Source organism: Thunnus thynnus, chromosome 1 (genome assembly GCF_963924715.1).
Source record: "Thunnus thynnus chromosome 1, fThuThy2.1, whole genome shotgun sequence".
Taxonomy (NCBI): domain Eukaryota; kingdom Metazoa; phylum Chordata; class Actinopteri; order Scombriformes; family Scombridae; genus Thunnus; species Thunnus thynnus.
In genome coordinates this window covers 8,943,721-8,958,317 of record NC_089517.1, presented here as the reverse complement: position 1 = coordinate 8,958,317, position 14,597 = coordinate 8,943,721, and the positions used below count along the sequence as shown (strand labels likewise).

At 36.5% G+C, this 14,597-nt stretch overlaps 1 protein-coding gene across 1 annotated transcript in view; it reads right to left on the bottom strand.

Annotated features, from left to right (window-relative positions):
* luzp2 (leucine zipper protein 2) overlaps positions 1-14,597 on the bottom strand; it is a 165,615-nt gene that overhangs the window by 56,133 nt on the left and 94,885 nt on the right. Inside the window, exon 5 of the mRNA XM_067575340.1 lies at positions 12,350-12,412. Within this exon, the coding sequence (XP_067431441.1) occupies positions 12,350-12,412 (63 nt within the window). The remainder of the gene's footprint in view (positions 1-12,349; positions 12,413-14,597) is intronic.

Here is a 14,597-nt window from a genome sequence, read left to right as displayed (position 1 = left end):
AAAATTATGTATTGGAATTCTGAAAGTGAGAAATATTACCTGTAAATAAAATTGTATTGCTGTATTTGCTATTTCACAGGCAGTAACTGCAATTTGTCTTTTTGCATATTACAGCACTTTGGCAGTGTTGGGAGGAATTGCAGATTTAATGCAACCCGCCCCCTGGCTCCCAGAAGGAACACGCCCTCCTGTTAGTATCTGACACTGAACCAATACATTTTTTATGGGTTTTTAGTATGTCAGTGTGCTTTCAGGTTTACCTGCCACTCCAGATTTCATTACAGACAAGCTATGGCAGAATTATTGTACTACATAATTTGAATATTCTCCATGTCGCCTTTTTCATCTTACACTCTGCTTGGCTGTTTATGTTTCTAGACAGACAGTCTATGGAAGACCTTATGTTTAGTAATCACAAAGCCTTTGAATAAGGCCTAACTATCTTTGCAAATTCCTGAGCTGTGGGTCAGTTCTAATGAAAAACAAACAAACAAACAAAAAACCCAACAACAACGACACAACATTAGCAAATTAAATGTGGAACAGTTCACAGAGTTACTCACCCTGACGTCATCTCTTGCATAAGCAGCCCTGTTGACAATGAATCAACAGAGCACAACACCAGAAACATCTCCAGCAGAGAAGCCTCTGCTATGGATGACACAGTTTGCATCCTAACTCAGATCACAAAAACATTCTGTTTCAAATCCACTGCAGGTATTATCCACACTGCTGATGACATCTAAATCCCATAGACTTTCATTCTAAACCCCATCATTGCAGAACTACTTTCAACACTTGCCCTCTACTTAGTGCTGTAAACACTTCTTCTCCCAGCTGTAAGAAATTTCTGGATCCTAAGAAATTACCGGCCATGCCTCCAAAAACTCCAGAATGTGTTGCATAGGCATGGATAATCTTTTCCTCTCTGCTGAAACACACTAAAACAGAATGGTCTTGTTGGCAATAAGGAGCAAATATCTCTCTATAATATTTTGACTCTTTGGACTAAAAATAATTTTGTTAAATGGTACCCTTTTTATTATTGATCACTTTGAGAACTTTCAAGAACTGCAACACTCTAGTCAGGCACCGTTGTTGCATATCATACCTCTTTTTCCCCTTGTATCATGTTTGCCTCTTTACTATCGACTGACTGTCCAATGAAGACGAAAATTACAAAAAATTAACACATTAACAAAAAGTCTACAGTTAAAGCAGCTATAATCGATATTTTTTACAACAATGTATGAAACAATGTGTAATGACAGAGGCGTCACTTGTAGTGATGAACCTACAGGGAATTATCACTTTGCAGACTTCACAGAGCTTTATGGTGAATTTCACCTCATTGTTTGGCCGTCCGGCTGCATTTTTACCATTTTGCTTCACTCAGAGCGCTCTTACAGTGCTGTTTTCAGCCATGGCAGGCAGCTGTTTTTAGAGAAAAGTTCTAAAAACCCACTGCACACTACCTGCACCAGACAACAAATAGACACAGTTAGTTACTAGCTGGTGAACATAGTGAAGCATTTAGCAGCTAAAGAGCTGGGTATTTCCTTCAAGAATCTGTAGAAACCAAAAACAGCTAAAATAGAGTGAATATTGGACTCACATTCATCAAGTGGACAGAAACTCCCAATAAGTGATAATATTGCTCCGTAACTGCTAGATGTGGAAATACGCAACTGTTTGCTAAGAAGTTTAACATATCGTCTTATAAGGTGATGATATGTCAGCATTGTGTTTACAATTTGTTAATAATATAAAAGTTTACATTATAAAATGAAAAGTACACACTCTCTGTATGACAAGTGAGAGAAATACAAAAGGATTATGTGTAAGGGAAACAACTAGAAACAGGTGTGACACTGAACTAGCAGATGGACATGGACGTGGATGGACATATACACATCAGCCTTCAACTCCAACTACCCTGGTTCAATTTACTGTATCTTGTTACATCTTCATACTTGACTTTAGTTTGAACCCTAATTAGGGTCCGAGCATATAAGTGCCAGGGGTCCAACGGTCCCAATGTTAAAGGCTCATGTGGCTCAAACATACATTTTACAGCTGTGAGATTCCTCTATTACTTTTACACTGTTTGCCATGTTTGCATATTGCCATAGCAACCACAGACAGATGGATTTGATGTCTTGATCGTTGTGCATCTAATCGATTTGCACATACCATTCTGGTTCTGTGATTTCAGAATAAAGATTGAGGATTTTTAGCTGTTATTTGATGTTTCGTTTAACTTGCTTCTCCAGTACATCTTGTGTATACCTACATAGAGATATGGAAAAAAATACTATTCTTTATCACATTTCTTGTACCTTTAACTTGACCATTAGCTCAACCTTAAAATGGTGGACATGAGAAAACAACATGTCCAATTACTTCATAATCTGTTTTAACATAATCCAACTCACTGTGGAAAATATTAATGATCATTGAATATGTATCCACATCACATAATTTGTCTCAGCATTCATGCTCAGGTCACATCATTTTATGATTGTTTTCATTTTTGTACTAAACACACAAATCACAAGGATGTCTGCATTAGTCTGAGCTGCTCGGAAGTGTGACTACATGCTTTGGAAGTCAGCACAGTTACATTTCTCTAGTTTACAATTTTCAAGTTCAGGTCTGAAGAAGCTCAATTTACTGACAAGCAAAAAAAAACATACAAACTTACTGTACATAATTTAGCCACATAACTAGAACCATTGCAAGTTTTTTGAGAAATAAAGTTACCTGTCTGAAATGATGTATACCAATTGTCCCCAACCTGGGGGTTTACACTTTGCTTTAAACTTTTATTTTTATTATGATTTACTGGATAATTATACCTCCTAATGCCTCTGAAAATATATATTTTTTAAATAATCTAGGAAGGAAAATTTACTCTGTGGCTAACTCTTCATGATTTGTAAACAATTATATCTTGTGAGCAGGGGCTGCAAATATATATGGCTTTGTTTTAAGAGGTCACAAGCTGAAAAGGGTGGGAACCACTGCTGTATACTGTCCAGAAGTTGATAAATGACACCAAAAAAATCAGCACTCATTTGAAGCCATGACACAGTTTAGTATTTAAAAAAAAAACATAAAAAATTCACACCTTCAGACATGCCCTTTTTGTGAGTGGGGCATGCGTTACATAAAACAAGGAATTACACTGTCAGTGTAATACAAATATAGATAATTGTGTACTGTCATGACATTTTACTGCACTTTATCTATCACTGCCATTTAACCAGGCCTTTTTATTTTACAATAGACACTGTCAGTCTCACAGGATGTCAAGTCCACCATCACTCATGTGTAACAAGTCAGGTCTCTGATTTGTAAGTTCAATCGATCAGGCTGTACACTGCCTGTCTGTTCGGTGCAAAAAGTGACGTCATGTGCCATCACCCGTCTCACCCCAATTGACTTGAACCTCCATTTTTGTCAGTACACTTTCACTCTTAATGCATGTCAGTGATCATATGTGTGAAATTAGTTCTGATGGAGTCTTGATAGCGTCAACCTCCCTGTGTTAATGTAGCGGCTATTCAGTTGTTGAATGATATAATGGGGGAGGAGTGAGACAGCCATTAATTCTTCAAGGCAATAATGCCTCGCAGCTGAGTGGGTGTGTGTGCGTGTGTGTGTGTGTGTGTGTGTGTGTGTGATGAAGTTTTAAAAAAACCCCAAACAAAACAAAAAAAACAGGTAACTATTTTCATAGTTTTTTCATAAAACAGAAAATTAAGGCATTTACTTTCCAAATATTAGGAAAAGCAGTACTAGAGTTGAATTTCTTACAGTGCACACTAAGTTTGGCTTAATATTTTATGAGAATGTACAATTTCTTTATTGGTTTTATCAGTGCTATTGTGGTGTGAAGCACTTCAGAGCCCAATAAAACTGACTCCACTTAACTGAAAACACTTATCTTATCACAGTTTTTCATAACATCTTTTTCAATGTTTGCCCTTTGTCACTTTTTGAAGGTCATGAGCACCAATCAATGGCACTTTTAGTAAAAATAGAAAGGCATTGCTTGCTAGACTGATATTAAGCTTCTTTTAACATCAATGGCTTCATCTGCTTTGTCTTCATCCTGTTCAACAATGACGCAGTTTCCATTTTCTGCCTACTTCAGTTCCTTGTCAATTTTTTTTTCTCAGTAAGAGTATCACAGAATGATCCAGTAATGATTTTTTTTCCTGCCATTTAGCCAGTGAAATTACATCAGGAAGACATGAAAGGAAGAGGACAATGACGGGAAGCCATTTTAGACTTAAAAACATCAGCATCAACAGCAAGGAGCTGAGTGTGTGGCAAAGCTGTCCATTACAATTCTCTGTGCGAACCTGATGAATCCCAGCAGGATCCACATCAGTCTGTAAATCACTCTCCCTCAAAATACTCATAATAAGCCCTGAAAGCAACTCATCGATAATGACTTCACAGTGAATCACAACCGTAAAGCTTCCCTGCTGACACCACAACACAATTTACAGTGAAGTGCAATATGAAAACACATTTAAAAAGCTAATGCTGGTACTGGTGTAAACAAAGGGTATGGTTAGCTTTAAAAATGTTCCTTTCACCTTTATCAGGAATTTATTTACACTTGACATGACTACAAAATCAAAATTGTGAATAATGGTATTATGTTATAATATAATTATAAATATATAATTATAATGCAGTCTAATCCAAGATCCATGCAATAAATCTCACCTTAACCAAGGTTATAATGCCTTGTATTTGTCAATTATATGTTATACTGACTTTCATTACTAGAATGGGATGGGGAAAATATTAGAAGCACTTCTGAATATAATGCAAAACAATTCAACAGCACTGCAAACTAAAGCCTCCAAAAATGACCACAAAATTAAATCAACACCTAAAACTGAACAGTACAATACAATTTATAGCAGGCCTGTTGTATTTGACTGTATTAGTTTTAGCTAGGTGTACCTAATAAACTGACTACTTACTGTAAATTTATCCCAACCTAAAGATTTACATAAAATAATAGAAATACAGTAGTGATATCAATTCAGTGTACATGATGGTAAATGACAGAAAACTGATGACATTGTCAAGGTAATCAAAGACCAAAGGATTATCTTATCATTTTAATGTGCAGAGATGTGTAAGGATGATAATTACTTCTCTCCTCTGGTACTGTGCATGTTCCTGAGAGAAGGAATGTGCCTTATGAGGCCCAAATAAGGTACCATTCTGTGTCTTGGAGTAAACAGGACATGTTAATGGGTCGCAGGCCACATATGGCTTGAGGCTCTTCCTGATTTGTGTCTTTAGGTGATGTGGCTCTACATGTGCATATAAATGTATATCTTGTGGCTGTTTGCCATTGGCTGTAATCCATAAGTTTGTATGATTTGACCAATCGATGATCATTTCTATGTCTCTGAAGACTACAAAAAGGTCAGTTTGGCTTTATATAGTGAGACAGGGGAATGATTCGCTTTGTGTGTGTCCTGTCTCCTTATTGTACACTAAAAATATTTTTTTTTAATCTTCAACCCAGCAGTGTTTTGTGTATTATTTCATATGTGTGTTTAGTGTCTTCAGACAATTTCCATGACAACATGATGACAGAGTGTTGGTATTTAACAAGGATATTAAAATACTTCCACCACCAGAATAACATGTTTGAGGCTACATTAGCACCTTTGAGGTCCTTAGTATTGCTATAAGTGTGGATGCCAAGATGCTGGCATCTATATACAATATATGTTTGTATATAATTAATATATTATGTGAGAATTTTGTCCAATTACTTCCCTTCTAAGGTGCAATGTTGAGAGTGTATCATAAGATTGAGGAGAGTGGACTCTAAGGTAGAAACATGATAATGCATAATACTTCTGACCTTTGGGTTTCTGCACACAATACATTTTCTGAAACTCACACAAGTAGTAACAGATGCAGGAGACTGTTTCTCATGATTCCCTGCATGTAGCCACGACTTAAATGTCAGAGCGTCACAGATGTCAGAAAAGTCCCCAGACTTCTACTGACCACAAATGACCCCTTCTGCATGTGATTACAAAGACCCTCAAACCTAGAGAGGACCTTTTCCAAGATATGTAGATCTGGGACAGAAAAAGACAACATCAAAATGTCAACAATGAAACACTGGTATGATTGGAGAGTAAGAGGTCTATAAAAAGTGCTTTCCATTTGTACTGCTCTTTGTCTCTTCCTCCTGCCAGCAGAGTAAATCTCAGTAACTAACCTCAGTGCTGTTTGGTTTGCAAAAGCATTTACACATGGCAATTCTACCAAAAACTACTCTTCATTATTGGAATCTCTTCAATTACAGCTCAGTTAACTCTAATTCAGGTCAAACTGTTGGCAACGCTGTTTGCCAGCTCTTTGTTTTGGCAAGATTACTGTGTACATCGATGATTGGCTTATGGTAATGAGATTTAACAGGAGGCCTGAGATTATAACATATAAAAATATAAACCATGCAGAAAGCTGAACTGCTTGCGACCAACATTAGAGCAAAGATCACCGTCTTCATCAGTGTCTTGTGCTCATTCTATTTCCAAATCAGGATGTTGTTTAAGAGTAAAGGAATCCCTAATTGTTCATTACAAAGTCAAATCATGGCCTCCTTTATGGGTCATTTAGTCAGTTAAACCGATCTGCTGCGCAGTATTGCCAACATGTGCAACCTCCTACTGTGTAAATCACTGGATTGATTATAGAAGTGTCTCTACATTTACCTCTGATTATCCCCCACAGAGTTAAGCATGTAAGAACAAATTAAATATATAACATTCACAGACACTCTTTTATATCATCTGATACCTCATATATTATTTTTAAGTGCATGTTGACCAATATTATATTTCAAGGCTGTTACATTACCCTATAGATGAATGTGTAGCTGTTAAAATGTGTTAAAAATGTGCTGTATTACTCCTTGGGCTCCATAGGCCTTAGCACTAGGGTGGTGTATAAGGATAATATAAGGGTCTTCTGTTGAGCATTTGTGCATTGTCAGCTATTTTCCCAGGACTTACTCCATAGCTCTTTTATATGTCGTTGCCAGGTTAATGTCAGAACAGTTGTCATTCTGCTGTCAAATATCAGTCAATCAGTAAATTATCTTGTTATTAATTTTGCATATCTAAACTCCTGCCATTCTCCTTTCTACTGTTTTCTGTGTTGCTAGGGAGTTAGTTTAAGGATTGTAACTTATTTTGGGTAGTCTAGGAGGACAGCCTCGTTTGTTTTTGAATTTTTCAAGACACAAACTTTCTTTAACTCCGAAGCAAGGAGGTGAGTGTTTGTCCAGACTTTTGAAGTGACCCATTTCCACCTTTCTTCCCAGGTGGGGGCTTGAAAGAATGGAGGTCAGCCAGATCTCCTACGAAGACCATGGCTGACAAAATAACTAAATTAATGACTGAACTAAAAACATAAATGACTCTTGGGTCATTTGACCCAGAGAAAGGACCAGACAACTCCGCATTAACATGGACAAAGACTCCCCTTTAGGGTCCTGCTTAGCTCCACAGGGACTGCAATAAATTTGAGAAGTGCATTCCTTAGTGACTTCTCGGTGGTATAGCTCCTGATTTGACCAAGTTTCAATTAATGTTAGTTAAGTGGTCTACTTATCATATACACTAGATAGTGTTGTTCAGCATAATTTCCCCTTAAGAATTGTCTAACTTTTATAACTGTGCATGTAAGATGACTGAATTAATAATAATCTAATTTTATTACATTTCTCACCATGTGACAATACTGCTATCTATTGACTGTGTATAACAAAGTCTTAACACTAAAGAATATGTGTGGCTTCATGTACTGTGCTTATTTCTATTGTAACCCTATAGCTGCTTTAACCTTTTTATGTACTATAGCATTAGACATTTATAGTTTTGATAATGTTAAAGACATGTTTGAAGAATGTCATGTTGAGGGTTTACATATTATGAAGTAAGAGTTATATTGGATTTATGTTTAAATCCATGTGTTTCTGAATGCTTAATCTAGTCACTACAAATGTCATGTTTGAAATCTTGATTGTTGGATCATAGTGCTGAAGTATGTGACCTTTTTGCATGTCAAACTTGAATTAATTCATTAATTTCAGAAATTATAGGCTACCATCTCAAGTCAGAGTATCAGCGGCCACCTTAGAAGTCCCAAACAAAGGAATTAATATTCATTAGGGTTACTATCTTAGGCTGAGCTGATAAAAACAGAAGCCCCAAGCTGATTCCTCACTTCTGAGCTCAGAAACTTTGTTTTAGTTTATCTTAGGTTGTTTGAAGTCTTCTTTATTATTTTATTTCGCCACCTAAAGTATATGCAACTGAAACAAGTTCCAGTTTTCCTTTTCTGTTTTCTTTTGAAGTAATGTGTACCACAAAACCTCATGCTTTAACGTGTAACAGTTAGTATTTTGGTTTTGAAGTTATCCGACTAAAGGAATAACTCTTATTCGACACTCAACAAAGATTACAAGAGTCAGTAAAAGCCTGAACTCATCGCCAGCCACGTCCCAGACAACCAGGACCATGAAGCAAGCTGCCAGACTGACTGTTAGGCCCCGCTGTCAGGCCTCACTTGCTCAACGACACGCTCACCCACGGCGTCACCGGGAGGCTTAGTAAAGACTTTTTCACGGTGTAGTCTGAAGCAAGACTGGACCCCACCTCACTAGTGGCTCAACACTGAAGTGCAGAGGACCTGCTGAGACATCCCCACGATGCCACACTGCCACAAGGAGGCCACACCAGCGAGCTAAACCCAGCACAACAACCCAGACCTGCCGAGACATCTCTGAAGGAACAAATCTTCAACATAGTGGGCATAACGTGGCTTTGTGATCAAGGGTTGATGTCGAATGAAAAACTATTAAATGCCTTTAGAGAACTTATGTTAACTTTCCTAACGTCTATCTGTCCTTTTATAACATCAAATTACATACCTCATCACTATTGCCGACTAAGTGAACAATTTATCTCAAAACTTAAGACTTATTATTCTCTTTATCATGTATCATTAAGATGTTTAGCTATTGATATTTATTGACCGAATACTTGATTCATTCAAGACTTTTTAACTGAGTAATGAGACATTTTCTCTTCAATAAAGAAGGGTAGTGCCCACATCTTAATAAGTTAAAATCTTAATATAAAAGTAGTTTGATGCTACAGTGGTTTTATTTCTAATCAGCACTGGTTGGTTTCATATTTTGGCCTGGGATCCCATTAAAGTTCAGTTTTAAACTTCAATATCTGCCAATAAAAGATTGAGAAACTTAAACTGATTCCTCAAGTTGTTCATCTAGTTTTATGTTACGTCCCTAGAACACCTTAGGGTTGTAACAAAGGCTTCAATTTACTTCCATGATGATACCCATTGATGGCAGGATATAGCTCCATTATGTAGCTACTGTAGAAGTGCCTGTGTGTTTATGACGGCTACATAGCCATAATCTGTGCAACAAAATGAGATACTGGGAAAGAAATTCTTACTATGTGGCTGATGATCCATTCAGCAACAAGAAAAAGAACAGTCACAAAGGTGTATTTGTTTCTAGATTTTGGTTAACACCACACATATTTTTTAGCCATTGCTCCTTTGGTCCTAAGTCTACTCCATTTATTGTATTTTGTGAGTCTAACTAAACCAGACATTTACGTAAATTAAATTATTGGCTTAACTAAACAGGTAGTCAGGAAGCAGCAGAGCAACAATATGCTCCCAGTTGAAAACAGCTACTGCCAACTGGTATAATTGCAAATGAAATCAGCTGATTACAGTGACTTTTGCAGGAGAGTTGAGGACCCCTTTATGGTCGCAAGAAGGTGTGCTATTTTAGACACTCAACAACATTAAGTTGGCAAAGTGTAAGAGTAATGCACTTCCTGGTTGGAAAATGTGCACAGACAATGGTGACAGGAAAGGTCCCAAAAGTGCATAGTCAAACCACACAGTCTCTATGAAATTTAGGGCAGCTAAATGCCAGACCATTTTATATATTTATTTTTCAGATGTGACTTCATTTTTTCCATCAGTTTTATCAACTTTGATAGTTCAGTGGAAACATGAACACCATGCATGTGACCTGTGGTCTACAATGAAGTGTACATACCCAATTAATCTACAAAAACCTGCATTCTGGCAGGTACTTCTCTCAACAGTTTGATTGCAGTAAATTGATCTCATTATGTCATTGTTAGGTCTTTCATCTGAAGCACTTGATAATGTTACCAAAGCAGAGTTTAGTCAAATTGGTTTCAAATTAATTTGAACATCTGGTGAAAATCAGTTTGCTCACTGCAGCAGTGAGCAGTATGGCGTAATAATTTTCAGGAAGAAATGATAAGAAAGACATTCACATCCCGATATCCAATAAGATGGGTGCTGGATCAAAAAATACTTTGCAGAGTTGAACAGAGAGATCTGCACACCAAATGCTCAAAACGTCACAGCATTTCAAGCATTTTAAATAGGAGCTATTTAGTGAGTGGATCTCTCTGTTCAACTCTGCGTAGTAATTTTTAGTGCCTCTTCATCATTTCTTATGATTTCGTGATGCAATTTAATAGTCTGCCTGCAGTTCACAGAAAATGTACTGTGTGACTACAGTATGCCAGCAGGCAATATGATCTTATGTAATCTATAAAAGGTTTTATGTATTCCTCTGACATGTTCATTAGGAAATTTATTTTATGGAAAAAAAAAAAAAAGTTGGCTTATAGCCAATAATGAGTGTATAATGAGTCACCATTAGTCACCATGTCAGTGTGGTTCCAGCAAGAACATGAGAATAAGTAATCAGATCTGTTACTTCAGCAAAAATAGCAATATCACAATTTAAAAATACTCCATTACAAGTAAATGTCCTGTATTCTTATTCTTACTTCTTCCTAAAGTCATGTACAGTATTCTCAGCAAATGCACTTAGAGTATCAGTACTCATTATGAAGTAGAATAGCCTTTGTGAGTGATATGTTATTATTATAAATTATATTATTGTATTATTATTACTCATGCATTAACATAAGCATAATTTTAATGTAGTAGCTGGTTCAAAGAAAGCTAAGCTACTTTATAAGCTTTGGGTAGTTTAGGATGTAACAATGCACTGTATTGTAAAAACTGATCATATGTTTTGTGTGTAAAATCTTTATCTGCAAAGTAATTAATAACTTTAAATGTCAAATAAATGAAGTGAGTTAAAAAGTATATTTGCCTTATTAATGTAGTGGTAGTAGTAAGTAGTAAAGATTCATATATAGAAATAGGTAACGTGAAAGTATCTCCAAATTGTATTCAAGTACAGTACTTGAGTACTCAGTTACATTCCACCACAGCTGACACATTGAAATCTATATGAAAATAGCGTAAAAAACATGTCTCGTGTCATTCTGAAGCAGCAAAACTCTCTCCACGATATATGTTTCCAGTTATACTGACTAAGAGGTTGTAAATATAGCAATTAAGTGGCCAGTGCTGCATGATTTCTGAACAAGTTTCATTATTAGATTTTTTCCTCCTATTTTCATGTCACATTGCTGTCAGACAAACTCCTCTGTGGCACAAATAACAATGGAAACTCTGTAGAAACACTTAAGATATTTAAAGGCTGCTGTTGCATCTAACATTGGCCTACATGTTGTTTTGATGTTTTTTGTGACTGTATTTTATTTTATCTTATTCCTATAGATAACAAATCAAACGGTAGATAATGTGGTGTCATATATTTTTGTACCACTACAATGGTATTTACAGGCACAACTTTTTTCCCCCAGCTATCTTAAGGCATCAACGGTGAACATCAGATTTTGGTTTCATCCCCTCAGAATCAAAGAGAAATGCCTCTTTTTAGATGAACTATTTTGCACTGATGTTCGACAGTCAGTGAGAAATCCATTGCAGAAGAGGCAGAACAAGAGAGACCAATTTCTCAACCAACACAAGCCACAGCAGTCATGATCACAATCGTGATCAAAGACACACTCCAGTGTTTACAAAGTACTTGGTAAAATAGATATATTCATGCCAGCGAATGTCCACCTTTGATTGAAAGCAACAAGCTCTCCCCGTCTTGTCTCTGGGGATTGTCAAAAGGCATTTGGCAAACAGAAAATCATTAAATGGAATGGAAGTAGACAAGGCAGGAAAAGTGGGCTCCTGATAAGTAAATTAGAGTAAATTCTGCATTCATGGTTATACCTTGTGAAAGTTTAAACTGAGCATTAATGAAGTTGAATACAGGTGTAGTGTAGGTGTAGTGTGATTCAAATAAATGTGAAATGATGCTTTGATGACTCACCTCTTGCTGTAAATCCTTGATGATTTTGGTTTTTTTCTCCATCTCCACTTTAATTAATTTGATCTGAAGACAGAAAGAACAAAAGAAGAAGAGCCATACTGAATCACTAGCTTTACTGTCATTCAATGAACATTTTAAATGAAGGTTACATATTATGATTATACCATAAGTGCACTGAATGGATGTAATTATGGCACTACAGTATCTGATTTACTGTACTCCAGAATTAAAATATTTCTAATTTGCATTTATATTTTAGGGTACTACCATAAGCAAATGTTGTTCATCATAAACTGACAAAAGAGAAAAAACATCTATTTTTTTTTCTTTATAAAGTCAAGGTCCCTTTTTTTCACTTTCAACTGAGGCACCCTGGGGAACTATAAACTAGACTGCACCAGTTGACTCACATCCTTAAGCAGGGCATGATAACATAAAAGGTCATGTTTGAACCTTTCAGTCACTGCCTCTTCCCCTGAGGATGGTAAAAATAATAATAAAGACACATTAAAAGAAAAGAAAGAAAGAAAGAAACACCCCGTGTAGTTTGACCCTGATTTGTTTGATTATTAAGGTCACTGAATAAAAATGAAGGAAAGTTAAAGCAAAATAAAATCAATGAATAAATAAATAAATAAAATAGAGCAGCCTCTATGCATTAGCAGTGAAGTGTGCAAAATGCTTGTGATTATGCTAGTGTAAGTGGAAAAAAGAAAAAAAAAAACACTGTCAGCATTTGATTCATTGTCTTTAATTTAACCAATATGAGCAGTGTTGGTAAGTTTACATTTAGGTGGTATATTGAGGCTCCTTCCATAAATGAACACTGTTCCTCATAAACTGACAGAGGCACAGAGGCCCCCTGCTATAGTGAAATTCAAAACACAGTATTTCACTTTCAGACTGCCACTTATCAAGGCTTAAAGACTTTTTAACTCTGATAAAAACTGCTGCCACATAGTATATTTCCCTCATGTCTTACAAAGTTAGTTTAGCATAACAAGTGTCCAGAAACGTTCCATCCACGACTCTCTGACTGCAGCACATATGATTTGCCGAGGCATTTATTCCTAGTGAGCGACTGCCTATTTTCCACTATGTGCCTGACTTAATAGCCCATATGCTCATCAAGTCAGAGTGATATCTTTTTTTATCGCAATCCTTTTATCATGAGCTCAGCATGTCTCGCTGGTGCAGGCCCATGGCTTGTGTTTAGCAAACAGACAGAGGTTCAAACACCAAGAGCAGATGGAAAACTGCTGCCAATGGCTACCGTATATCTAAAAGAACGAATTATCTGTGTGTGTGCGTGGGGAGTGGGGGTTAGATAGGTCAAGATTTTGTCTTTCTTTCTGTTTTTCATTCTGTAAAGACGGCTTTAAAGCGTTGTGTGTCCTTGAGAGAGGTCATCAAGATAGCCCTGAGGACAAAGAAGAAAAGATTCATGGCGCTGGTGACCTCATACCAGGTATGCACCTCAGGGAACTGTAAACTAAGCCTCCCCAGTTGACTCACATCCCAGAGCACGGCATAATAACATCAAGGTTCATGTTTGAGCCTTTCAGTCACCGCCACAGCCTACAGAACTGGTTAAAAAAAATCCTGCTGCAGCATTTAGATTTTCAGTTAAAAATAGTTTGTTTGTTTTGTTTGCTTTAGCTCTATATGGCTTGTGAAATGTAAAGAATGAAAGTGAGTAGGAAAATGAAGTGTAGCACAAGCTAGGTGTCGTGTTGGTGTTAAGCTGATCTAAAAATAAAAACAATTTACTGTGGTTTAATGAAAATTTGTGGAAACTAATGAAATCTAGAGATGCAGCACTAAGGAGGGAAATTAAAACTAGAAGAGACACTGTCATGCTGATTTATAAAGGTTTAAGGAACAAAATTATCCAAGAGCCAGGATAAGCTAAATCTAATTTTATCTCAATATTTTGAATGAGGCAAAAGGCAACAGTAAATTGATCTGGAAAAACATCAACAATCTCACAAGCAGGGACCCAAAATTTTTAGGAGATTTTAAACTCAAAGTACAGGGAAAGATCATCTTACTGTTGCTTCTGTCTTTTATATTTTTTTCTTGAGTCTGTATATGAGTTAGGAAAAAAATAATTATGAAAAGGAAACTGGATATTGTTCCTGTAGATGCTACAGGCCAGGTTTTCGAGTTGGTAGAAACTAATGAGTTACAAGTAAACAAAATCATCAGCTCCTTAAAAAGCTCCAAAAGCAGAGATGCTTTCCAATTT